Here is a 27842-nt window from a genome sequence, read left to right as displayed (position 1 = left end):
TCAAAATAAGCAAGCAAAAACCTCCAATAATAATAATAAAAAAAACATACAAACATGAGCCTCCAGAAAACCTCTTCAAATCTAATCAGCTTATCTGCCTTCTCAGTTTTCTCTCATTACATACTTGAAGAAAGCAACATAACCTTCCCTTAGTCTCTCTTATAAGTTGAGGAAATCCAGTTCCTCCTCCTTAACTGATGTGCTCTAGGCTGCTTATCATTTTGGTGATCCTCACCTGGACTTGTGGCAGTAAGTCATTTCTCTCCTGTACTGGTGAACCCCAAACATAGTACTTTCAGATGTGGCCTCACAACTGCTGAATAAAGGGGAAGAACCACATTTTCTGGCTCCTGTCTGCACTCCTGCTAACACAGCCCAGTACGTGGCTTGCCTTTGTTACTGTCAACCCACATTCAACTTGTCATCCGAGTCCAAGGTCCTCTCCTGGAAAGCTGTCTTCTAGCCAGCTTGTACTGCTGCATGGGGCTACTCCATCCCTGCAGCAGTATTTCGCATTTCTCTTCACCGAACCCCACAAGGCTCCTCCTGACAGACTGTTTCTCCAGGTCTTACTGAATGGAGACTCTGCCTGCTAGCATATCAAGCAACTTGGTATCATCCAAATATACCTGTTGAGATCATATTCCAGCCCATCATCCAGACAATTAAAGGACACTAAATAGTACTGGCCCGAAAACTGATCCTGGAGAGATGCCACTTGCAACCTGCTACCAGCTGGACTTTGCTTCAGTGATCATCACCCTCTGGGCCTGGCAATCCAGTCAATGTCCCATCCATGCTGCAGGTCACTTATCTGGTCCACCTCTCACCAACCTGGACAGAAGGTGATCAGAGCAGACCACGTCAAAGGCCTTGCAGTCCTACAGACTTCTACTTTGCAGAAAGTTATCTCCAGCACCATACTAGATTTTTAGTTCTTAGGAAAGGAAAAACAAAACAAAACAAAAGACTCTATTGAGATTGCAAGTATTTCTGCACCAGAAAGACTTTTGTATTTCTCTTGATAACAAACGTAACCAGAAGGATAAAACAAGTACGGTCAAGACACAGGTGGCTATTCAAAGCAAAGAAAAAGCATACACTCTCTGGCTTAACCACAGTAACAACACAACTTCAGGCCTGTCATTTCACCAGCGAGTGAAAGAGACAAGGAGGCCACGTGGGTGCCCGTGTGAACATCTATGTGTATAAAGGGGGAAACGGGATCCCAGCAGCGTTTTGTTGCTTTTGCACAGGAGCACTGAAGGAAAAGTTTCCCATAATCACCGCAATCAAACCCACTGTCCTCAAAAGATCTTACTTGTCACAATGCTTACACAAAACCACAGCATTAGCCCACTGGTGTTTAAAACCCAATATATATATAACACAGATCAATATTGTCTCTTCAGAAATATAAAATAACTGTTTGCTGCACTTCTCAGCAGGGAGCGTACTTCCAGCTGTACTCATTCAGGAAAGGAAACCCATGCTATAATCTCCGGAGTTTTCCATCACACTCACCAATAAACTTTAGGCCTCTTGGCCAGTATCAATCAAACCGGACAGAACAGTCTCTAAGAGAAGTACCACAGCACATGCTATTAACTGGATATTGATAAGTTTCCAGTGAAATATAAAAATACACTATTATTTAGGGGACTTTTTTTAGAGCATGCTTACATTGCCTATCTCTGCCCTTGAGACAATACTAATAATTAGCATCCTTGACTTGATTCTGCCCAGTGATTTCACTGCAAGGTACTATTCCATTGAAAGTTATCCATTATGTTATTTCTTACAGTTCTCCTCTGTAAATTTGTTTCACTTCTGTTTTAAAAAATTATTAACAAACACCTTCATTCGCAGTTACAAATCACAGGAATAGTTATGAAAATTGAGTTTATCTCATTGCAATGAGAAAAATATTGGAAATTAAATCAACCAATCTAATTCTGTTCCAAAACATCTGCAGTCTTTCAGTGACGCCATACTGGCATGGTTCTGTGGGTTGTTCCCTGACCCCTTCTTTTTTCTTTAAACAACTTTTTCCCTTTTATTGCTTTTTAACTACAGAAGATATTTCCACAGGACTTCCACCTAAATACTAAACCTAGCTTAAAGTCATGTCACTTTAAACGTCTCTCTCTTCTCCATCAGGGCCCAAGTTCCCAGGACTACATGGTACACACTCTGTCAGGATTTATCTGAGAGGCATACTGAGCAGAGTGCGCCAAAGAGCACTTTCACAGTTTCCTAACTGATGAGCAAACATGAAGAAGCCTGTTGGGAGTTCAAAACAAGAAGCAGTACTTCTCTAAAAAATATATGAGCTACCAAAAAGCAACAAGTACTTTCAAAAATGTGTCTAAATGAATACAAATTCTCAAAAGGCAAAGCTAATTAAACTGCCGTGACTAAAACTCTGAGCTACCAGTGAATATTTTTTTGTTTTTTTCTCACATCAGTAACATTTAGATAAAAGAAGATTGCCTGCTTATTACAACCAAATGTTTTGACTACTATCAGATGAGGGGTAAAACTGATTACATACTGAATGAATAAGTACTGTAGCATGTAAATGTAAAAGCATTCTCAACTGCATTTTTGTGAAACACACTATTGTAAATACACGATATTGCTGTTGAGTCTTCTTCATCACATTTTCCGTATTGTGATCAGTAGTCACCTACCAGACGTCAGAGCTGTCACTGTGGCCTCTGTATTTTAGAATGCTCATGTACCCATTATTACGTCTTTGGTGCAATTTGCCATTCAGTGTAAAAACAGTAATAATTATCCCGATTTTTATTTACTAGTCAAAAAAAGTTTTCTTGTCTGGTTCTTTTAGGATGGTCTGCTACCAAAAGCATATTTCTTTGACAACTGAAGATTGCTTGTGGTCAGTTATGTAAGAACCAGCTCTAAAGTACAAAGCTCTCTATGATGCAAGACTGTTTCAGACTGCTAAGTAACAGGTTACAAGGTTCGGAAAAGCTGGTTTTAAGGCTAGCGCTGCTGGAGTCTCTTGGATTCCACCCCCTCCAAAAAAAAAAATCTTTTTTAATTTAAAAAAAAAAAGAAGGATAAAGAAAAGGATGTTACAACTTAGCTGTTGTAATTATATAGAGATGATCCTTCAACAGAAATGAAGTGACAGAAATGATAAAAAACTTTCTTTCTCTTAAGACACACACACAAAATAGACCTTACCAGTTTTCACAGTCCAGGCTAATGAACAAAGTCTGTACGTACTGCCAACCAAAACAAAAAGTCGATTTAGAACAGAAGGGCTCCTGTTCTCTTTCATGGTTTCACCTGCCTCCCTTGATAGGATACTTTGTTGCTGGAAAAGGATCTTGTGGTAGGAAAGCGTATGAAATCGCTGTAGACCACCTGACTGTACAGCAGTTTCAGTGCTACACTAGTTTCTACAAAATCATAAGGAGGAAAAACCCTGTCCTCTTACCCTTGTCCCAAAAGTCAGCTCCCCAGTAGAATAAGAAAAACTCACAGAAACTGAAGCATGAAGGGAAAGTTACGAACAGGAAACTGAAAATGATTCATACACAACATACTTTCAAATAAAATTTAAAAAAGGCAAAATAAAAAAATTCCCCATACTCTCCTCTTTCCCATCTCTAATCTTAGATATGTTTCCACGGCACGATGAAGAACATTGAGAAATCTTCCCCCTTGAAGTTATCTTAGATGATACCAGCCTTGCACTGAGAACAACAAAATTTATGCTAGGCTGAGCAGGAGCCAGTCAGTCATTCTTTCACTGAAGCAGCATGCGCTCATCTGTTACAGGACCAGTCTAGACCAACAGACCTCTAAACTCGAGCAGATCAGCACAGCGAGAAACACAATGAGCAACAGTCATTGCAGGAATGGTGGTTTGGGGGTTTTTTATTTAAAAAAACCCCAAACTTATTAGCAGCCGTATTTCATCACACGCATCGGTTAAACATTTATTAAAAAAGGATGTGTATGACAAGATCTAATTCTCAGAAAGCAAATCTCGAGTTTTCAGCTTCTCATTGAAGAGGGTAAGAAAGAAAGAAAGAAAGAAAGAACATTAATCATTAAAGATGTCCAAGTATTACAGAAGTATAACAGTAAAACAGGTATCAGAAACAACTGCAACTATTCCTTACTGTATCATCAGCTTGCAACTGTCCCTTCTTATCCACCAGCCTGCCTAAGGGGAATTTAAACATTTAAGCTTAACCTCTGTATCTCAGGACAGTCCTGCAAAACATCTGCTGTTTTAGGAGAAAGACTCAGAACTGCCTGGTCATGATAACTAGTTATCCCTCAAGTGCAAAGATGTCCTTTCAGCTGGAGCTGGGACACAGCGGAATGGTAATCACAACAGTCTTGTGGTGATCCCACATGTGCACTACTACTTCTCAGAAGTCATCATTCCCTAAAACTGAAAATCAGCTCACACAGTAATATCAACTCAAGGACTAAAACCAACTCTTCAAAATCTACTGGAATAACACAAACCATGGAGCTACTGTGGATATAAAAACATATTTGATAAGAACAAAGCAGAGGCTATCTTTCAAGACACTGTATCACTAATCTGTCTATACTTATCTTAGGATTTCAACTTTTTTTATTTTTAAAGTCATTAATGACCCATCTACATATGCAATAATCCACCTCTTATACAAATATTATAAAAATCTTCTCCCAGTTTCACGCAGAAATATGAAATTAAAAATGTCTTCTTCCCATGAACGTAACACGCTGAAGAAATCAACATGGAAATTTGTACAGAGTGCAAATTTTCTTAAAATAGACCTAGACTACAATACAGTCATTTTGTACCATCCCCTCGTAGTTTGGGAAAAAAAAAAAATTAAAAAAAATCATTACTTCAGCAATAGAATGAACCTTCAAATTTGTGTTTACTGATGGCCATTAGATAACATTTATGTTTTAAAAAAAGTTATGATTAAAAAGCATTTGCAGTTCTTTGATAACTACTGCATAAGATGCTTCAGGCTGGCTATAAAGATCATGCTCTTTGTTTTGGTCTGATGTGACTGGATGACACAAAAATAAGTTTTGTCTCTTACGTGGAAAAAAAGGCTTGCACATTTCCAAGTTTCAGTAGTTTAAACAATGTAGCATGAAAACTTTCTAATCAATAAACTGCTACACAGCAGCATGTACTTACTGTTTTCTCCTTTGATAATATTAAAACAGATTTAAATAAAATCTGTGGGCTTTTTTGGGGGGAGTATTTTTTGTTTTGCCTTTTTTTTTTTTCTTCTAATAAGTGACCAACAAACACACATAAGCCCTTTGAAGAATCTTTCCTAGCGTTCTGATTTTGAGGTATGCCTTCGTATTTCGTTGGGCTCTCCACTAAAAACTTCTCAAATGCAAAGTCATCAGAATCAGTAAAAATGCCTGCTCTGGTTTTTCATCTGAAACTTGTCCCAGAATTGCATCTAACTGAATGCAAAGTCTCCTCTGAAAAGAATTTCAGTTACAGTAGGAAAAGAGTCACAACTAGGAGAGAATACGCATCAATTCACCCAGCTGAACTAACTGTACATCTACTGGAGGACAACAGAGTGAGAAAAACAGCAACTGAGTTCATCATCTATTTTATAATTTCAGCAAACTTGTCAATTGTGATTAAGGAACAGTAAATTCACAATTCACTAGTTCACTTAGTTCATGGAACTAAGCAGAAACACAGACACACACAAAACAGTCTATTTCTCTTTTTGTCACGTTCTTTGTGAAAAGGTGGTTCTGATCTAACCACTGATCTGAGCTATGGTAGGAATTACACCAGACTATGAAACAGATCTAACTCTTGTTAAATTTGTTTAATTTCCCTACCTTTTCAGTTCAGAAAATAGTTCTAGTTCACGATTCTATTTAGAATAAATAAAAAAATTAGTTTATCCACAAACCAGCTTAAGTCACTGAGGTAGGTGCAGGTTGTGTTGAATGAAGTTAACTCTAAAACAACGACCTAAGATACTTCAGGCTGCACCACCATAACAGCAAAGAGGACGCTGCCTGCAAGAGCCCAGCAAGGGCTCCAACTCACATCCAACATGAAGTTAAAAATCAAACAGCTGCAAGGATAGGATCATCCCCTTTGCTTTAATATATTGGGTTCAAAATTGAAGTTCAGGAGCTGCTTGAAGAGCTCTTCAGTCATCCACGATGCACGGACAACAGCAGCGGTAATAAGAGCTACACAGCAGCCACTTCAACCATTCCATTTCAATCCCCTGCTCCGTATGAATGACAGCCTTAGGTAAGCAGATGTACAGAAACCAATCTAGCTTTAAAGCAGCAGCAGCGGAACTGCGTATGCAAGCTCCAACTACAATAAAGACACACAATCAAAGACTCTAATGGAGCGCTTCGCCTGCCAGATTCTGACCATCTGCATTTCTTCATGCAAATTAATAAAAACAAATTTGGGAGAGCTGCAGATTTTTTACAGTAAGTAACAGCAGAGCATATTTATACCTTGTTTCCTGTCAAATAAAGCTTTTTTGTATTTGCAGACAGTAAAAAGTAATACAAACCAAGTCCAGAATCAATTCAAACTGCAAACAGCTTAAATAGGGCACATAAAATAGTTATACAAACAAAAGAAAATCAAGAAATAGCAACGCAAGCACTAGAAGCGCCCAGTATTCTCTATTTCTCTGATTTATTGCTGTCAAATCAGACATAAAAACTTTGAAAATACACGCAATCCACACAAATGACGCAGAACACTGCATATTTATCTTCCACATTTCAGTTTTCTTTGGATGGGCATTACCACACTCGGACTGTACCAATGTATCTCCCAAATCATGAACGCATTATACTGTATTCTTACCCTAAAAGTCACCACTGATGGCAGAATACATATTTTTACTTAACTCTATGAATGCTGTCACTGTACTAATAAGTATACCAATGGCTATACCTATTCCACATAGTTAAGACCAGGGGGCAGCAACACTGTCAAACACAAACCAAAACAGGTTGATTTCTGACAAATGTATAAGCAACCACGCTTAGCTACACGAGAAAAAAGCAGTGAAGGATATGGAAAAGTTACAGAAGTTACTCTAGGTTACATAATAAAAAAAAAATATATAGTTTTAAATGCAATCTTACAATCACTCTATTACCTAGTCAGTTACTGTAAATAATAGCGCTGTTAAAATTTTGAACATAGACAGTTCTTCTACTAAGCCAACATTAACTAATTTTATTCCTCTGGAATTACATTTTCCATACCCAAGACTATCAGGAGAATGCCATGGTTAATACCCTTCCCTTGCATACCGAATGCTTTGCTCATGCCAACACATTCAGCAAAACTAAAAAGAATCTATTAAATCCATCTCCTAGGTACCCACTGACTCCTGAAGAATTGACAAACACTACATGAACTCTATGACAAATTATCCAAAACAACTAACTGCAATCTATGGAACAATAGCAAAAATACTGTCTTCTTTCAGTGTCATTATGCTAGTATCTCCAACCAAGCGCAAGGCAAGAGAAGAACTACGCACTGTCTTGTTTTAAAGTCATTTGGAAGACATTTCTTCATAAGTGCTGACCTAGTCTGTAGGAAATCACACTGAAACCTCAAATAGGAAGCAGTGGACTGATATTCTACAGAAACCAGCTCCTGAAGTCTACCTGTTTTCACACTCCTATTTCTTGACAGTAAAGCAGGATGGAACATTTAAATGATGCTGATAATAAGCATTAAAAAAACCCCAACACCGAGCCTTCAAGGCTGAGATGATATGACTGCATAATCACTTCTGGTACGTTACTTAGTTCTCCTTCAACCACTTACTTTGTTTTCGTATTATTTTCCTCACTCCACGTTCATCCTTACCTCATTTCTTATACGAAGTCTCCCTTGGCAGGTTTCCGCAGTCAGAGTTCTGCACTGACTTGACCTAACCAGCGGCTGGGGAAAACCTCTACTAACGCTCCCAAGCAAAACTCAACCTTCGCCTTCCCTCTAAAAATCCCAACATTCACATTTTTTTCTACTGCGACAACCGCCAACACCAAAACCACCAAGAAGCAGAACGGCAATGTTTAAATTCAGGCAACTGCCTTACGCACCAATCTTTAAGACGCCAGGGCAGGAAAGCTTTCTGGAGCTAACTCGACCCAAGAGCAAAGTCCCACAATTAAAAGACCAGATTACACGCATACCAGTGCCTGCAGCTCCCGTGGATCTGGGCGGATGGTACTGCCCCGGCCCTGATGCTCTTTCTCAAAGACAATAAAAAAAACCCAAAACAAAATAAAACAAGAGGGGGGAAAAAAAAAAGGGGGGGGGGCTGGGGGGAATGATTTACCTCTTCCAGCAGTGTGACCGTGTTCCTGCAGTTCTGCAGCCGGGTGGTGAAGCTGGAGGTGGTCGGGGAGTTGTAATCCTCTGTGGTCTCGGCGATGAACTCCGACACGGTGATCTGGTCCGGCATGATCCTACCCCACCGGTACAGCCCAGGAGGAGCCGAGCACACGGATCCGGCGGAGGGGGAAGCCGAGTTTTTTGGGGGAAGATCGAGTGAAAAGAAAAAAGAAGAAAAAAAAACAAAAAAGCAGAGGGAGGATGTTAAGAGCCAGCAGAGACCCGCAGCATCAAAGCAGCGGAGCCGCAGAGCCGGGCTGAGGCTTCGCCCTCCGCACGCAGCCTCTCCCCGCCGCCCCCTCCTCCTCCCGGGCAGGAGGTGAGGGGGGAGAGGCCCCCGCACGGCACCGCTCTGCCCCGCCGCTGGGGAGCGCTCCCTCGGCGGACTGCGGCCCCCCGACGGCTGCGGGGACGGGGCCGCCTCTGAGAAGCCCGGCCCCGCCGCCGGCGCTGAGGGGAGGGCGGGAGGGAGGGAGGGAGGGAGGGAGGGGAGGGGAGCGGCGCCCGCCAGCCCCCACCCCGCCGGGCTCAGCCCCTTTCCCCACCCGCCGCCGACCCCCCCCCCTCCACCCCTCACACGCCCCCCGCCTTCACCGCCGCCAAGTTGAGCACTGACTTGTGCGGGCTCCGGCTGCGCCCCCCGGCCGGCCGGGCGGAGGGAGGGAGGGAGGGAGGGGAAGGGCCGGGGGCTGGCGGGGGGGGGCCGGGGCTGGCGGGGCTCCCGCCGCCGCTGACAGTCACCCGGTGACTGACACGCGCTGCCCGGCGCCCGCCCGCAGCCGTTACGTCGGCCAACGAGGAAGTGCTCTGCGCACGCGCCGCCGCCCGCCTCCGCCGCTCCCCTCCCCCGGCCTCGCGCGCGCACCCGCGCACCACCCCCCACCCCCCCCCTCCGGCCCCGCGCATCTTTTTTCTCTTTTTTAAAAAAAATTATAAAAAAGGGCCTTTTGGTAGAAAACCACCGGGGTGGCGGTGGGTGTGCCGTGCTCCCGCTCTGTCCCCAGCCGCGCCCCCCGCCTCAGCCGTGGGGGAGCCCCCGGGCAAGGCAGCGGGGTCGGTCGCGGCTCTCCCCTTCCCCGTCCCTCCCGGCCCGCCGCGGCCCCCGCGCTTCGGGCCCTTGTGCCGCAGGGAGAGCGCGAAGACAGCGCATTTCTGGCAGCCCCTGCTGACGGAGTCGTCGCTTCAGGCAACCTGACTGTATGGATTTTCACCTGCCTGGTACTGAGGTGGTTTTTAAGAAGTTCTGCTTGCCTCGGTGACACCCTTGGAGCCCCAGTTGCTGGTAGATATTACTAATTCTGCCCCTGAGCCTTGTCAAAGAGCATGGGAGGTGACCTCGCACCACAGAGCGCAGCAGCCCCGGCCTGAAACCTCGGTCACCCCATCCCCGGTAGCCTCCCTGCGTGCCAGTCCGGCATCCCCTTGCCGGCAGCGTTTCTGAAGAAGTTCAAATCTCCCTCAAATCTCCCTCAGCCGTTACTGCATCGTCTTGCTCTGGCAATTGACAGGCAGCACTAATGAGATTTTTTGCTTTCTTTCTTTCTTTTTTTTTAAAGCTCAGATTTTGGGGCCCATATGTGCCTTTCTAGCAAGGGCTGGGTCTCAGGTGGTGCGAGTAATTATGGTCATCTGCTGCTTCAGCCTGATTTATTTGGTCACACTATATGTTTTCCTTTTCTTTGCATTCGGGACTCTCTCCACAGAAGCCGGGAAATTCAGGGATGGTAAATATTCTGAAATCTGAACAGCTGAAAATGAGCAATATTATATGGGTATGTCCATTTCAAAGGTTTTAATGTTCCGTATATGAGGACCTACTCCTGTATTACAACACGCTTAGGCTTTTACAGGGCTTTGTATGTAGTTCTAATAAAATGCCTGTACAACTCAAAAATAGTTGAAAATACCAACAAAGGGCTGCGATGCCTGAGTAAGCGTAAAAAGGAGATACCTGATTTGTGTATACCCATAAAAAATGATTTGTATGCAGTTCTGCTAGCAAAAATATGACCAATGCTCCTGGGAAATGGCCCTGCCTGAACATGTCTCTCTGATTTCATTGCCTTAGCAGAAGCCCTCCATATGGCCATGTGATTGCTGCTGCTGCTGCTTCACGTGATCCAGCTTTCCGGCACAAAGCTGCGGGCTCGTACAGATGACTGTTAAACGTCATGAGACTCTGAAAGGTAGAGTAGGCAAGAGCAGGAGGAGGAGGAAGCCAAGAAAAGAACCGTGTGGGAGTTGCACTGAAAAATGGATTTGGGAAAAAAAAAAATTGAAGCACTGAAGAAGCGACTGGAGGGGTAGGAAGAATATCAGTTGAGGATCGTGTTCGTGGGAGCAGCAGAGGAGGAAGAGAGATCAAGAAGATAAAAATGGCTGGTGGCATCAAAAGCAGTATGGAAAGGAGAGTGAAGAACCATCTGGGGGCTTGGGCCAGGGTGAAGTTGTTAGTAGCATCAAAAAGAGCTGTTTGGGTGTGCCTGGGCTGCATGGAAGCGGGATGAATGAGGGGCTGGGATGTGGCCCGAGGGCCAAGCAGGGTCTCTGTGGTCATCCCCTGTAATTTCCCACAGAACATCCATCACAGGCTGTCACGCAGCCGTTCCTGAGCCAGACCTGTGGTCTGTGGGTCAGCTGCGGTGCTCACGTCAGGAGGAGTCCCAATCCCTCTCTAGCAGATTTCAAGTGAGGATAAATCCGTCGCACTGATGGGTAAACTGGTTTAATTAACTGAGTACTCTCACTGTAAAGTTGAATTGTTCTTCTTCAGGCTGAGGTTACTGAGGTTGAGCATTAATCTTTGGAGTGTAAAATAACCTCATCTGCTATCCTAAACAAATCCTGCCCCAAAGAGTGTGGACAGAAGCTGGCTATACGGCTGCAGACATAATTTCTTTAATACTGTTCAGAGGAAATTTAAACTGCAGAATTGAAGAGCAAGTTTGACAAAGAAAGGGAGGAGGAAGGCCAGGGAAACTGGAGCAGTGAAGAGTGACAGAAATGAAGGCATAGCAGAGAGTAACAGTAGCTGAGCTTCTGTGTTTCCTCATCAGGAAAAAAATGATCTGTTAAAATAAAGTATTAAATATATAAAAAATGGAATGAATACAGGAGAACACTGGGAAATAAAGAGAACAGCACAGGGCTTAAAGATGAAAAAGGAAGATCAATAGCTACCGATCATAATTGCCTATTAGTCTGTTTTTTTGACAGTTCTTGAATTATTAGCTTTATTAAAGAGAGTATCGTGCTCAGTTTTGCTGCTGTGAAGCAGCATTTCCTCTTCCCCTATACAAAAGCTAGTACAGACAGCAGCCCTATGGGCATGACCTCTTTAGGCTTGGATTGTCTTCAGTTAAACTCACTGGAAGCAAGATTAGTTTAATTAATGTGATGTTAATAAAAAATAAATGATACAACTTGCTGTAAAAATGTGCTTACATTTAAAGTAGTCAAATTATATAACTGTTTCAGATAGCTTTTAGCGGATTTCAGATTTAACCATGTTTCCTGTTTTGAATTGCGATCAGTATCTGAGATTCACTTCTAAATTTGTAAGATGCACCTCTCTATAAATTGTCACTAACTGAAATCACTGTTTCACTTCACAAATGTCAAAGAATAATCAGCAGAGTGTGAAAGTTATATTTCACGGCGTCTGCTCTAACGCTATCTCAGTCTGTGCTAGATCCTGGGGGAGGCTGCGCCGCAGTCTTTTTCTCATGTAAGGCTTGCCAGTAGAAGTTATGCTTAGCTCACTCCTACTGGCATTCGTATCATCCTGGTATATGTGCGGTGCATCTCCGTGTCCACCCTGGGACACTAGCGCGGGTGAGGAGCGTGCAAGCAGCCCTGGAAAGCACGCTCCTTACCGATGAGACATCGCAGTCAAGGAAGTTGTGCTCGCTTGCCATCCCACCCAGTGATTCAGTCTACAAATCCGTTTGAGTCCCTGGCCTTTTTACTGTGAGTGCCAACAGGGGAATTAATTACGGCAAACTGATAATATTGCCGCAATATTGATGATAGTCACTGTGCTTAGGGAGAGGCTAAGGAACATAGCAACGGCAGCACAAACTACTAACAGGTGTTTTGCAATAAGCTGAATATTAACTATGGTATTTTTCAATTTATAGTACTCTAGTCATCTTATATTGAGATTGAGATCATCAGTTCATTCACAAGAGCCGAGCGGTAGTCATCAGGTGATGATGACTATTGTCATCGTTGTGAACTTTCAAACATTACAGATATGTGCCAGAGGTGAAGAGCTGCATTGCACTCACATAGCTCTTTGTGTAGTCAGTGCAATTAGCTGTTTAAACCACGCAGCAGTGAGGTAGGGAACAGCAAGATTATCTTTCCCCTACAGATAAGGAGACAGATACAGGAGGCTGTGGCCCTGCTGACCAAAAGCAGGGCTGTATTTTTGGCTCTCTAACTTTAGTCATGCAAAATCCGCTCTTCAGGGTATCAGCGCCTCAGCTGAAGCCCGTGGTGGATCTCCTGCGGGATAGGATGAGGCTGCCCACAGAGAGCAGCCCCAGGACCACCCCGAGGCCACGCTTGCCTGCTGCATAGATAGCGAGCTCACAAATACAAGCTCAGGTGTTTTTGGAAACAAGCTTGACCCGGGTCCCTGGCTGTGCACCAAATATGCTGTCAAGCATGCTCAGACAAGCTGCCTCAAGGCCATTTGCAACCTGTCAGGGTGGCGGCAAAGTGAGTTGTTAGCTGAAGAAGGAAATCACCCTGCACATGGCTACTGCACAGATGACTCCTCGTGATTAGTACAGACATAGTCATGCCAGGCTCTCACATGTCAAATTTCGGGGGTTTTTTCTTCCCAAATATGACAGTGATGATGCCACTTTGCAAGCAAGTGTTTGCACCTACTCTCATTTCTTTACTTTGAAGGTTCCCATCTTGGCTATTACTGCTGATAAAAGTGGTGTAGATCAGGCAGTAGTGTTTAATTAAACATCAAATCATTGAAATACGCATGCTTTTGTTAGTAAACTGTATAGTTGTTCTTTTTATGCTCCTTAGCATCTTCACAAACCTGGAGAGTATCGCCAGCTCAGCAGCAAAGAGCAACAGAACTAGTGGCGTGCTAAAACTCATCAGGAAAATATCCTTAGGCTATGCTGCTCTGCTACACTGCTATTCTGAATAAATTTGTGGTTTGGTGTTATATTCGTCCATTTCAGCTAAACACAGCAGTCAGCATTACTTCCCATCCCCCCTCCTATCCTAACTCACTGTGTGGGATTACCATATGGCATAAAGCAGCCATGGCATTTGATCCCCAGTAGAGTTGGTTTGAGATTCCCTGAGAAAAATCTGTATGGTAAATTGCTGTTGCTGCATTTTTATAATTTCATTTTCAGATAACTTCGGACAAAATTAATGGGAAATACTTGTTTAAATGTGTGGCCATAACTATTAGAATATCCACAAATATTTCTGAACATCGATTCTTCTCATTTGAGCTGAGTGTTGGGCTTAGGGGATAAAAGGAGCTTCAGATCAACAAGAAGCTCAGCGGGGTGAGTTTAGCTTTTGGTTTTGGAGTATGTCATGTGCAAAACTCAGTAAACTTTTTTTGTTGATGGAACTCCCATAGTTTTGTTTTGAAAACCACAACCAACCCTTTTATGTAAGGACACATAACATCATCACTTTGTACTTCAGCGGGAAATGTTTAGTCAAGAGGAGTTTCATCTCTGGGAGCAGTGTCCTCTCAGAGGACAGCACCATCGGCTGACTGAGCCTTGTATGAAATGTAACAACTACATATTTTAAACTGCAGCATGTTTACACTTTCAATATCACATAAGTGGATGATGTACTCACAGGAAAAGGCAAAGCCTATTTTAAACACTGAAGCCTACATCACACATTGCGACTGGTGCTAATTTGCTTGAAGGGAACTTACATGGTAAACTGCGAAGGGTTTCTGCTTCAGAGAGAAGGCTGTTGGATTTGACATTTGCAAACAAAACTTTGAAATGATGGTGTTATTGGGGCAGAATAGCCAGGTAACTTTCCAGTCAAAGAAAAATGTTCTTAGCTAAATCGTATCGCTGTACATGCAGAAAACCAAAATCCAGATCCAGCAAACATGCTGAATGCAATGCTCTATTTTTAAGTGACAGTATCTACCGGTATGTCTTATGGACTACATGAGCTGCATCAACAATGTGTATTGCTGCTGTGACTGTTTTGAATACAAGGATCAGCTGATTTCAATTTTGATGCTGGCGTCTCTGAGCATTTGTCTTCATTTGGTATTTAGATAAGAAAACATAGGCAACTCTCTCAGAAACTACAGTATTAGTTTAAAAGCCTTTTAGCACTAGCAGTAGTGGCTTAAACAAAAGGTTCTTTTTGCATTCTTTCAATATTAATATGATAGCAAAAAAAGAACCCATTGTGTTCTCATTATAAATGACATTTTGGTAACGTTAAGATCTTGCGTTTTTAACGCTGTATGTACCAAATGAAAAAAGATTAGATCAAAACATCAGAAACATACCACTGAAGGATGTATTTTGCATCTTATTTACTTGAACGTCCTGTGCAAGGAGCATGACTGAAGGATATGTAAGCTCAAATAGCCATCTCAAAGGACAGCTGAAAATAACAGCACTGAAAATGAAGTGCAGCACTGAGTTACACAAGATTAAGCTGACTAATCTGCTGATTCAGTTTTGCCTTTGTTTTTTGGTTTTGTCATGCAAGATTAAGAGTCATGCAGACAAACACGTAATGGCATTCCAGGCTCACAGTAACAACAACAAGCAACGGGCTGTTCCCCTGCAACCTCTGCATCCTCCAAAGAGAAAAACAGCAAAATGCTCACCAGCAGCAAGAGGCAGCAGACTAAGGACAGGGAAGGCATGCTCTGGTTTTTTTGTTGCAGGTGTGCTGATTTTGGTATTTTTATTGCATGGAGTTTTTTTGTTAGAGATGCTTATTTAAGAAACCTTACTTCAGTTCATAGGAAGCGTAATCCTGCATGTGTCAGGAGAGATCAGAGTCGAATAGAGCCCTTGAAAGAGCTACAGAGCGTAGAAACCCAGCAGTGTATTCTTCTATAAGGACTGTATTTTGGACAGTCCAAAGATATCAAACTCTTAACAAATGCTGATGGATAAGAAAACAGTCAGTGGAGCCTCTGGCAAATTTAACCCTTGCCCGCGGTGCAAATGAGAGCCTGCTCGTTGCTCATGGAGACAGTTATGCAAGGACTGCCAGCCCCATGGGAGCTGCTCTCCCAGCAGTGTCGGTGAGGACCAGCGCGGAGGAAACCCGTCCACGGTTATCCTTGCATTCCGAACCCTGACCAAATCCTTGGAGGATTGTTGGGAAGAGCACAGCAGACTCATTAGCATGAGAGCAGGCCATGCCAGTGGGATTGCAAAGCACAAGACAAAGCCAGTGTATCATGAAGGGGTACTCGCTGATTGAAACAAGAGAAATAAGAGTCCTTCCAAAGCAGGAATCATAGTAGCTGAATATTTTTTTTTTTTTAATATGAGATAAAATCAGAGCGTGATACTGCAGAAATGAACATGTTGCAGGGCAGCTGGCATAGCAGGCTGTCCAAAATAAAAAGAGAACGAAATAAAGCCTCAGCCCGCACTGCAAACATTTCAATATTTTCTCTTTCCCTCTGGAAACGATATGGCTTTGTCATTATCAAGGCACGTCTCTGGTTCTACCTAAGCTGCTAAATGTATGCTGGTGGCAGCATGTGCCTTGCCTGCAATGAAACTGGAGGTTCAGGCCAAAATGAATCTGGGAAGCAGTCTGAGAACTAACTAAGGGCTCTGTAGACCTCGGATCATGTCCTTGAGCTGCCACTCATGGCTGTGACATGGCATTTGATCTCTGTGTGCATCATTTCTCTATCTGTGGAATGCAGACAATTACATTTATTTTTCCAGGTGCAGGGACACGCGGCTTTTCCAGTTGAGCAGCGCTATAGCAGAACTAAGTATTTTTATTATACATTTTATTGTAAGAGTTTCAAAAAAATAGCTGAAGGATGAGAAGGTCTCTCAGGCCAAACAATTTCATCAGCATTTTACTGGATAGACAAAATGGATTGGCAGATAAATGAAAGGGTTTGTTTCTACTAGTTGTTCATGATGTGAAAATATAAAGCAGAGAGATCTGGTTTTGTGTGGGTTTTTTCCCCCCTGTATTATGAATTTTTTAGCATTAAAGAGGTATTTGGTGGAAGAAGAGGGACTAAGACCCCATCGTGATAAACAGATAATGTTTAGTATGGACTTCTATTGGACTATAGTACTGGACCTGTGGGAAGCATTTGACACTGTTCTGCATGACATCTTTGTCTCTAAATCAGAGAGACATGGATATGATGGATGGACCTCTCAGTCGATAAGGATGGTCGCACTCAAAGGGTTGCGTTCAACAGCTCGATGTCCAGGTAGAGACCAGTGACGAGTGCTGTTCCTCAGGGATCGATATTCAGTCTGGCACTGTTTAACATCTTTGTCGGCGACATAGACACTGGGATAGAGTGCACCCTCAGCAAGTTTGCTGGCAATACCAAGACGTGTGGTGCAGCTGACACGCCTGAGGGATGGGATGGCATCCAGATGGACCTGGACAGGCTTGAGAGGTGGGCCTGTGGGAACATCATGAGGTTCACCACGGTCACATGCAAGGTCCTGCACCTGGATCGGGGCAATCTCAAGCACAAGTACAGGCTGGGGGATGAAGGGACTGAGAGCAGCCCTGAGGAGAAGGACTTGAGGGTACTGAATGACAGAATCACAGAATGTTAGGGGTTGAAAGGGACCTCTGTGGGTCATCTAGTCCAACCCCCCTGCTGAAGCAGGGTCACCTAGAGCAGGCTGCACAGGAACTTGTCCAGGTGGGTCTTCAATACCTCCAGAGAAGGAGAATTGACAACCTCTCTGGGCTACCTGTTCCAGTGCTCCGTCACCCTCAGAGTGAAGAAGTTCTTCCTCATGTTCAGATGGAACTTCCTATCCTTCAGTTTGTGCCTGTTGCTGCTTGTCCTGTCGCTGGGCACCACTGAAAAGAGTCCACCCACCCTTGAGATGTTTATAAGCATTTATAAGGTCGCCTCTCAGCCTTCTCTTCTTCAGGCTGAACAAACCCAGCTCCCGCAGCCTCTCCTCATAGGACAGATGCTCCAGTTCCCTCATCGTCCTCGTAGCCCTCCGCTGGACTCTCTCCAGTAGCTCCTCATCTTTGTTGAAGTGGGGAGCCCAGAACTGGACACAGTACTCCAGATGGGGCCTCACTAGGGCAGAGTAGAGGGGCAGGAGAACCTCCCTCGACCTGCTGGCCACACTCTTCTTAATGCACCCCAGGATCCCATTGGCCTTCTTGGCAACCAGGGCACACTGCTGGCTCATGGTCAACCTGTCATCCACCAGCACTCCCAGGTCCCTCTCCACAGAGCTGCTCTCCAGCAGGTCCGCCCCAAGCCTCTACTGGTGCATGGGGTTGTTCCTCCCCAGGTGCAGCACCCTGCACTTGCCCTTGTTGAATTTCATCAGGTTCCCCCGTGCCCAACTCTCCAACCTGTTCAGGTCACGCTGAATGGCAGCACAGCCTTCCGGTGTATCAGCCACTCCTCCCAGTTTTGTGTCATCAGCAAACTCACTGAGGGTACATTCTAACTCTTCATCCAGGTCATTGATGAAGAAGTTGAACAAGACTGGGCCCAGTACTGACCCCTGGGGGACACCACTAGTTACCGGCCTCCAACTAGACTCAGCGCTGCTGATGACAACCCTCTGAGGTCTGCTGGTTGGCCAGAAGCTCAGCATGGGCCAGCAATGTGCACTCACAGCTCAAAAGGCCAACCATATCCTGGGCTGCATCAAAAGAAGCATGGCCAACAGGTCAAGGGAGTGGATTCTGCCCCTCTGCTCTGTTCTGGTGAGACCTCACCTGGAGTCCTGCCTCCAACTGTAGAGCCCTCAGCACAGGAAAGACATGGACCTGTTGGAGCAGGTCTAGAGGCAGGCCAGAAAGATCAGAGGGCTGGAATATCTCTCCTATGAGGAAAGGCTGAAAGAGTTGGGGCTGTTCAGCCTGGAGAAGAGAAGGCTCTGAGGAAATCTTATAGCAGCCATACAGTACCTGAGGGGGGCCTGCAAGAACACTGGAGAGGGACTTTTTACAAGGGCGTGTAGTGATAGGACAAGGGGTGATGGCTTTACACTGAAAGAGGGTAGATTTAGAATACACATAAGGAGAAATTTCTTTACTGTGAGGGTGGTGAGGCCCTGGCACAGGTTGCCCTGAGAAGTTGTGGATGTCCCCTCCCTGGCAGTGTTCAAGGACAGTTTGGATGGGGCTTTAAGCAACCTAGTCTAGTGGAAAGTGTCCCTGCCCATGGCAGGGGGGTTGAAACTAGATGGTCTTTAAGGTTCCTTCCAACCCAAACCACTCCAGGCGGCCAAGAAGGCCAACGGCATCCTGAATTGTATCAGGAATAGTGTGGCCAGCAGAAGCAGGGAGGTGATTGTGCCCCTGTACTCAGCACTGGTGAGGCCGCGCCTGGAGTACTGTGTTCATTTTGGGCCCCTCACTACAAGAAGGACATTGAGTTGATGGAGCGTGTCCAGAGAAGGGCAACAAAGCTGGTGAAGGGTCTAGAGCACAAGTCTTATGAGGAGCAGCTGAGGGAACTGGCTGGGGCTGTTTAGTCTGGAGAAGAGGAAGCTGAGGGGAGACCTTATCACTATCTACAACTACCTGAAAGGCTGTTGTAGTGAGGCAGGTGTTGGTCTCTTCTCCCAGGTAACAGGCGGTAGGATGAGAGGAAACGGCCTCAGATTGTGCCAGGGGAAGTTCAGATTGGATATTAGGAAAAATTTTTTTACTGAGTGATCAGGCGTTAGAACAGGCTGCCCAGGGAGGTGGTTGAGTCCCCATCCCTGGAGGGGTTCAGAAAACATGTAGATGTGGCACTTTGGGACATGGTTTAGCAGGTATGGTGGTGTTGGGTTGACAGTTGGACTTGATGATCTTGGAGGTCTTTTCCGGCCGTAATAATTCTATGATTCTATGATTCCATAATACACAGAAGTAATTTTTGGCTTTATGTAAGCTTTTCTCAGACACAGTTTGAAGACGTGCACATGTATGGGCCTACTGACTTGAAGTTCAAAAGCTGGCTTATAGTGTTAACTGAGCATACTTCATTTCTTAATTTGCTAAATAGCTTCTCCTTAGAGAAATGCTGGAAATAAATCTGCAGATGTTGGATGTTATAAGAAAGGCCCTTGCATCCACTCAACTTACTAGCACATCTGCATTTCCCTTATAAAAGCTTCTGTTTTCAAGGATGCATCACTTGGCAAGACTCTAGACTTGAACTTAGCACAGGAAAATTTCAGTTCAGGAGCAATGTCTTCTGGGTTTTGTTGGGAGGGTGTGAGGGTTTTGTGGGTTTGTTTGTTTGTTTGTTTATCAAGGAGATCGAAATGTTGACAATATACGTGAGACCTGAAATAATTTGAGGCATACCTGCTTTAATGCTCAAAGTCTTGTCATCAAGCAAGAATGACTCAAATTTAAAATTAGGGTTTGAATGTTTTACTAAAGTAGATATTTGAATGTTGTAGTTGTGCAGTTCTGTTAAAACCCAGAATGGCAGACAACAATCTGGAAGCTTTTGGAAACTGGTCTTGCTGCGTGGACCTAGTCTCCCTTGGGTCAGTGTTCACATGGTGCTAAATAAAATAAAGAAGTTCAGAATTTCAGTCTAGAAGTCCATCAAAGCAGCTCCTCTCTCTGATTACTCATTTTCTTCTGCTTTTAATCATTGAAATTGAGCTTGCTGCCTCCTAAGTTAACTGGCTTTCCATTGACTACAGTAGAGGGTGATCATCTGCTCATCTGTCACGCGTCTAATGATTTTTTTTACACAATGCTGATCCCAGCAGTTTTGAAAGGGGGGCAGGAAAGGAGTGAAAATTCTTCAGCTCCTAGAAGTTTTGTGGAAGAATAAAAATGAGCAGAGGAAAATGATGTTTATTGCCCCTGTGGATAGAAAAGGCTCATCCTCATCTTGTTCTTTACCAAGATAATCTGTACAGGAGAAAGATCCTGTAAATGTCCCAGTCAGAGGAAAAGATTCACGGATGGTTTGCACCTCATCACGAGCTGCAGTTAAAACACAGATCTGTAGGAAATCAGGTTTCCTTCATTTCAGTGGTCTTATTGCTACTTATTTGCTTGTTGGTGATTGTGTTTTATTTTACTCCTCCAAGAAAATCTAGGAGCAGTAGGACATAAAAACTTCAGTGCTGTTTCAAAATCAAATAGGAATATCCAGCTTAATAGCTTCATACTTTTAAAAAGATGATTGTTTGACTTCTGAACTCTTGCTTATTTAAGGAGTCATGGATTTTAAATGGAAAAATATGTGTAGCCATATGACAAAGCAAATGCCTCAAAGAAAGATTTAGTCGGTTTTCAGAAGATCAGCAGCAGTGATTCACCTCTCTTAGCTGGGCTGGAATGCAATATGGTCAACTGTTTGCCCCAGGGAAGAAGAAAAGATGAAAGTCCCACACTGCTGCAATGGCCACGCAGGGAGCCAGGATAGGTCCAGCCAGTGCACCAGGTACAAAGAAAACCTCAGCCTTAACCGTCAATGTTGTTGTTGTAGGGGGTTCAAGTCAGACAATCCAAATGTAGCTTTTAGTGATTCAATGAAACACAGTAAAAACTTTAAAACAAGTGCACTCGACATCCAGAGACTGAATAAACCAAAGCATATTTAGACAACTGTGTGCTATTCAGCACTTTACATCACAAGAAGAGAGTTCCTCCTCTTTCACACTTCTGCATAAAGCTTGCCACAGATTTTTCAGGCTGATCTCAGAGATTTGTTGTTTTCAAAGTTAAAACAACATCAGCTACCAGGTCTAGATGAGTTCAAAAGAGTTACAGAAAGTGTCCTTTTTAAACCCTCCCCCCCCCCCCCCCATCCAGCTTTGAAATCTATGAAAGCAAAGCAAAATACGTAATAAACATTAGTGGCTGTACCAGTACTTCCTCACAGGCAGTCAATGTTTGGTAAGGATTTACCAATATATTGGATTTTTCGATCCTTGGAAGGATCAATAGGTTAGACCTTTTTTGAAAAACACACACTGTAGTAATGTCCAAAGCACAGAAAAAAATTATGCGCAGGTATTGCAACTGATAAAAGGAATTTCTTTTGGGCTTCTTCTTCATAGATTCTGAACTACCTTTTACACTTTAAATCAGTTATTTATATTTATGTCTTTCCTCGTTCTTACCGATTCCATAGTGAATCTCTTGAAGAAAAACTTGAAAGCCTGGAAGCTGAAGATCTCATGTCTCATCTGTCACGACCAGAAACCTACCTAGATAAGGAGAAAAGATGAAATAAGTAAAACTGACCAGAGCTTTGGGACTGACAAGATCACTTATTCAGACAGTCAGTTTGAAACAATGTCCATTAATTCTTTAGTGATGGCAATTTATCATACCTTATTTGAATACTGCATTTGATATTGTGAATTTCATTGCGGTAAATAGATCCATTAGAAACCTCCTGAAAATAACACCTTATTAAAAATTGCTACACGAGGGCTTCATTTAGCAGACTGGAAAAACTCTCCATCTAACTAAATGTGGCAACTACTCGCTCAACTGCACTGAGTGCAGAGCTGGTAACAACGCCTGTCCAAGTTGTCTGACACTTCAGAAGGCCCCATTTTCAGATATAACTTCAGTCTAACCATTCAGGCTGAAAATTTCGATGTCAGGTGTATGCACCAGACTGATCTTTTTTGGAAGAAGGAGATACGATTTGAAGGATAAAGAGACTGGGAGCAAGAAGTGTCCTGACAAGGAGCAATCCTGCGTGTAGGAGAGAAGAGGAGGGTGTGGGGAGACGGTCAAATCAGGACATAGAATGTTCGGGGTTGGAAGGGACCTCTGTGGATCACCTAGTCCAGCCCCCGCTGACAAAGCAGGGTCACCTACAGCAGGCTGAACAGGACATTGTCCAGGTGGGTCTTGAATATCTCCAGAGAAGGAGAATCCACAACCTCCCTGGGCAGCCTGTTCCAGGGCTCCGTCACCCTCAGAGGGAAGAAGTTCTTCCTCATGTTCAGATGGAACTTCCTGTGCTTCAGTTTGTGCCCATTGCGCCTTGTCCTGTCGCTGGGCACCACTGAAAGGAGTCTGGCCCCATCCTCCTGACACCCACCCTTCAGATATTTATAAGCATTTATAAGGTCCCCTCGCAGACTTCTCTTCTTCAGGCTGAACAAGCCCACCTCCCTCAGCCTTTCCTCATAGGACAGATGCTCCAGTCCCCTCATCATCCTTGTAGCCCTCTGCTGGACTCTCTCCAGTAGCTCCTCGTCTTTCTGGAACTGAGGAGCCCAGAACTGGACAGAGTACTCCAGATGGGGCCTCACTAGGGCAGAGTAGAGGGGAAGGAGAACCTCCCTCGACCTACTGGCCACACTCCTCCTAATGCATCCCAGGATCCCATTGACCTGCTTGGCAACCAGGGCACACTGCTGGCTCATGGTGAACTTGTCTTCCACCAGCACTCCCAGGTCTCTCTTCACAGAGCTGCTCTCCAGCAGGTCCTCCCCAAGCCTGTACTCGTGCCTGGGGTTGTTCCTTCCCAGGTGCAGGACTTGCCCTTGTTGAACCTCATCAGTTTGCTCTCTGTCCAACTCTCCAGCCTGTCCAGGTCTCACCGAATGGCAGCACAGCCTGCCAGTGTATCCACCACTCCTCCCAGTTTTGTGTCATCAGCAAACTCGCTGAGGGTACATTCTAACTCTTCATTCAGGTCATTGATGAAGAAGTTGGTCAAGACTGGGCTGAGTACTGACCCCTGGGGGACATCACTAGTTACAGGCCTCCAACTAGACTCAGTGCCACTGATGACAGCCCTCTGAGTTCTGCCATTCAGCCAGTTCTCTGTCCACCTCACCGACCACTCATCCAGCCCACACTTCCTGAGCTTCCCTAGGCAGATATTATGGGAGACTGCGTTGAAAGCCTTGCTGAAGTCGAGGTAGACAACATCCACTGCTCTCCCCTCATCTATTCAGCCAGTCATGCCATCATAGAAAGCTATCAGATTGATCAAGCATGATTTCCCCTTGGTGAATCCATGTTGACTACTCCTGATAACCTTCTTTTCCTCCACTTGCTTGATGATGACTTCTAGAATGAGCTGCTCCATCAGCTTTCCTAGGATGGAGGTGAGGCTGACCAGCATGTAGTTCCCTGGGTCCTCCTTCTTGCTCTTTTTGAAGATTGGAGTGACACTGGCTTTCTTCCAGTCCTCGGGCACCTCTCCTGTCCTCCAGGACCTTTCAAAGATGATGGAGAGTGGCTCAGCAACAACATCCGCCAGCTCCCTCAGCACTCGTGGGTGCATTCCATCAGTGCCCATGGATTTGTGGCCATCCAGATTGCTTAAGCGATCCCTCACACAGTCCTCCTCAACCGAGGGAAAGTCATCCGCTCTGCAGGTTTTCTCTCTTACCTCCGGGGCCTGGGATTCCTGAGGGCCTGCCTTGGCACTGAAGGCTGAAGCAAAGAAGGCATTCAGTAACTCTGCCTTCTCTGCATCCTCCATCACCAGGACACCCCTCTCATTCAGCAGCGGCCCCACGTAGTCCCTAGTCTTCCTTTTGCTGCTGATGTAGTTGAAGAAGCCCTTCTTGTTGTTTCTGACATCCCTTGCGAGATTCATTTCCTGGTGGGCCTTGGCCTTCCTCGTTGCATCTCTGCATGCTGACTACATTCCTATACTCTTCCCAAGTGGCCTGCCCCTCTTTCCACATTCCATGGACCTTTCTTTTCCACCTGAGCTCCACTAGAAGCTCCTTGTTCAACCATGCAGGTCTCTTGCCTCCTTTGCTAGCTCCTGAGCATGGAGGAAGTGATGTTTAACCAGCGACCAGCACTCTTGGACCCCCCTGACTTCGAGAGCCCTGACTCACGGGATTCCTCCTAGTAGCTCCTTGAAGAGGCCAAAGTTAGCTCTCCTGAAGTCCAAGGTTTTGATCCTACTTATAGCCCTGCTTCCTCAGCGCAGGATCCTGAACTCCACCATTTCATGGTCGCTGCAGCCAAGTCTACCTGCAGCTTTCACATCCTCCACCAGTCCCTCCTTGTTTTTTATTAGAAGGTCCAGCAGCGCGCCTTTCCTTGTTGGTTCCTCCACCACTTGCATCAGAAAGTTATCATCGATGCTCTGCAGGAACCTACTGGATTGCGCGTGCCTAGCTGTGTGGTCTTCCCAGCTGATGTCAGGGTGGTTGAAGTCCCCCATGAGAACCAGGGCCTGTGACTATGAGGCTGCTTGCAGCTGCCTGTAGAAGGCCTCATCAACTTCCTCCTCCTGGTCAGGTGGTCTGTAGTACACACCCACCGTAATGTCACCCTTATGAGCCTGTCCCTTAATTCTAACCCACAAGCTCTCAACTCCTTCTTCATCTGCCCCCAGGCAAAGCTCAATGCATTTTAGTTGTTCCCTCACATATAGAGCAACTCCACCACCTCTCCTTGTTGGCTAAAGAGTCTGTAGCCATCCATGACAGCATGCCAGTCATGCGAGTTGTCCCACCACGTTTCTGTGATGGCGTCGCCGTCCTGCTGTACAATGGCTTCCAGCTCCTCCTGTTTACTGCCCATGCTACGTGCATTGGTGTAGACACACTTGAGCTGGGCTGTCAATCTCCCCCCTGACCCTGGCACGCCAAGCCTGGGCTCATCCCTAGAGAGCTGGACGATGTCCCCTTCCCCCTATGAACCTAATTTAAAGCCCTCTCAATGAGCCCCGCCAGCTCGTGGCCAAGAATCCTTTTTCCCCTTTGAGATAGCTGCGCTCCGTCTGTCGCCAGCATGGCGACTTGTACATGTTGTTTCATTTTTTCTTCAGACTTCTCCACTATTTTATTGCATAATGTTTCCGGTTGTGTTGCTGCAGAGAAAGGAAGCTGATAGGGACACTGCAGAGCCTTTGGAGGAGGTGGGTAGGACTGGGGTATACCTTTCATTTTGAGACCTGCTGGGCTGATCTGCATGGTAGGTCCAAAGGGACAAGGTGGAAAAAGATTGACCAGGGCTTGGGGCCAGATGTCGGTGCTAGGGAGGAGAAGGCTACCCAGAAGTCATTAGCTTTAAAGATGAGGCAGCAAAGCAAGGAGACTGGGACAAACCACATGAGACAGAGAGATGTGGACTGGGTAGGCTGGCAGAATGGGAGACATGACAAGAGCTCATAAGGATGAGACTGGGATTGAACAGAAGGGCCAAGGCAGAAGGGGAGCAGGACAGAGGCCACCTACAGATCGCACCCTTTGCTTAGCCAGTCTGCGTGTTTCGATTTGAGCACACCACTTGATTCCATAAGGAAAAGCCCACCTCCTTCTCTAAGTCTTTTTTTTTCCTTCTCTCTGAGAGAAGCCTTGTTACTTCTGTTGACCTATTTCCCCAGAGACTACTGTAGTTTGTTTATGGGGTTTGTCCTGTTTGTTTTATGTTTCCAAATATGTCCTGTGGGTCTGGATGTTTGCCAACACTTAACATTAAAAATAACATAGAATAATCCCTGTCTCCAAGACACGTGGGATTCAATTAAAAATTGCAACATAAAAGTTTTTGGATGGGATGTTACTGTATCTCTTTTCCCTTCTGTTTCTGAGCCTTTGAGATACTTTGGAGGGTTGTTTTCGAGAGCTCTTTTGCAATTAGGAGGGCTAGACATCTATTGAACCCACAGATTTCAGATTTTTACATACTGGCTTGAAAGGAACTGAGATTCTACCTGATATGCCACCAGCTTGGCAGCATGAGAGAAGAAATGGTTATGGGCTCTGCCCATAAGGAAGAGATGTGTCCTTTGATATGAAGACAAGGGTGTAAGAGGAGAAGTATCTGCCTTAAACAAAGAATATTATGCTTCAATATTGTTACATGCAGGAAAAAGTTGTTAGAAGAAGACCTGGGTGCTGTACTGGTTTCCATGGGCTGGGAAAAGCCTCCACCAGCAGCCAGCTGAGTACCACAGTCCTACAACAAAATCAGAGCCACTGGCCACCCTGGATCTGGCTCAACCCATGATGACATGTCTGCTTTTTTTAACTTTACAGCACATCTGTTCCTTTTAATGATATTATCCATCTCCTTAGGCAAAACAGTCACCTTCATGATTATAGGTTTATGCTATTCAAATCAAAGTGATGTTAGTTTAAAAAGAAAAAAAATATGTAACGGCTCATTGCTTTCTAAATCAAATGATGACTTAAGTTCACAAGTAACTATGATTTACAGTAGATTCTGTTTTGAATTGATGGTAATTTATTTTTCATGAGCAAAAAGTTACATAATCTCCTTACATCTGCTATAATAAGCTACTGAATATTATTTGATTACCCATTTGCTATAGGCAGTGTTACCAGCATTTGTGGTTAGATCTCAGTGGCTCAGGGTGATTTTCCTGATGTAGTTGAATATGTCTCTGCACATTGCAAGGGGGTCGGACCTGATGGCTTTAAAGGTCCTTTCCGACACAAATCATTCTATGATTCTATGATTCTATTCACTTTCTAGGACTCCTACTCATTTCCAGAAACACATTTATAAAAAAAAATGAGTTGGTTGAAGTTATCAGGATTGATCAATGAGAAACAAAGCTGAGAAGAAAACATATGTGGCTCCACTAGAGAAATGATGCCCCCCTACTGATGAAGATGCTCATGTTGGTTTAACATCCTTTCTCGGTGACCTTGGGCAAGTTATTAGAGCAATGTTCAGATGGCAAATTCCACAGTCCTTACACCCATGTGAATGTTTTGTCTGGATAAAGAATCTTTCAAGGCTACATACAGCTTTTATGAAACTCTTGACCCAAGCACAATAGTAGAATTTGGGCTATGTCAAGATGGCATCTTGACTCTGTTTCTCACCCGAATAAAAAGAGTGCTTCCCAACCGCCCTCGGCAATGTGAAGGTAACACTATCAGATTTATGCAAAGTCCTTATACATGACAGTATGTGAGTGGGAGTGGGGAATGAGTAGGAGATATAAAACCCCAGAACAGATAAAGAACAATGCAAACCTGGGGAAATATGATTGCTTTTTACCTGGGGACACCTACACCTGAAAAGAGAAACACTAGTTGGGGCGTAAGTAAGAGAAAGCGGCCTAGCTCAGAACAGGGTGATGTTAATGGCAGCTGGGTGACAATACAATACAATAATACAATAGCAAATTCTATTAGTCCTCAGATGAGGAAAGCATTTGTTCTTGTGACTGATTACAAGTATGTACAATCATATTGAATTAATTGGTACAATCTAAGTGCTTGAC

The 27842-nt window shown here is 44.5% G+C and overlaps 1 protein-coding gene across 4 annotated transcripts in view; it reads right to left on the bottom strand.

Moving 5' to 3' along the window:
• The window catches only part of ASAP1 (ArfGAP with SH3 domain, ankyrin repeat and PH domain 1), a 195445-nt gene that overhangs the window by 126212 nt on the left and 41391 nt on the right, over positions 1–27842 (bottom strand). For 3 of the 4 annotated variants that reach the window (XM_075415544.1, XM_075415546.1, XM_075415548.1), the window contains exons 2-3: positions 21766–21852; positions 8376–8505 (exon numbers count right to left, since the gene is read on the bottom strand). In XM_075415544.1, the coding sequence (XP_075271659.1) occupies positions 8376–8505; positions 21766–21824 (189 nt within the window). In that variant the 5' untranslated portion in view covers positions 21825–21852. Of the gene's footprint in view, positions 1–8375; positions 8506–9047; positions 9111–21765; positions 21853–27842 lie in introns of those variants that run through there. The other variant, XM_075415547.1, reaches the window with a different exon arrangement.

The sequence above is a fragment of the Opisthocomus hoazin genome, chromosome 3, assembly GCF_030867145.1.
Source record: "Opisthocomus hoazin isolate bOpiHoa1 chromosome 3, bOpiHoa1.hap1, whole genome shotgun sequence".
NCBI classification, from domain to species: domain Eukaryota; kingdom Metazoa; phylum Chordata; class Aves; order Opisthocomiformes; family Opisthocomidae; genus Opisthocomus; species Opisthocomus hoazin.
Note: the sequence above shows the minus strand (reverse complement) of the source record. Positions and strands in the feature narration are given on the sequence as shown.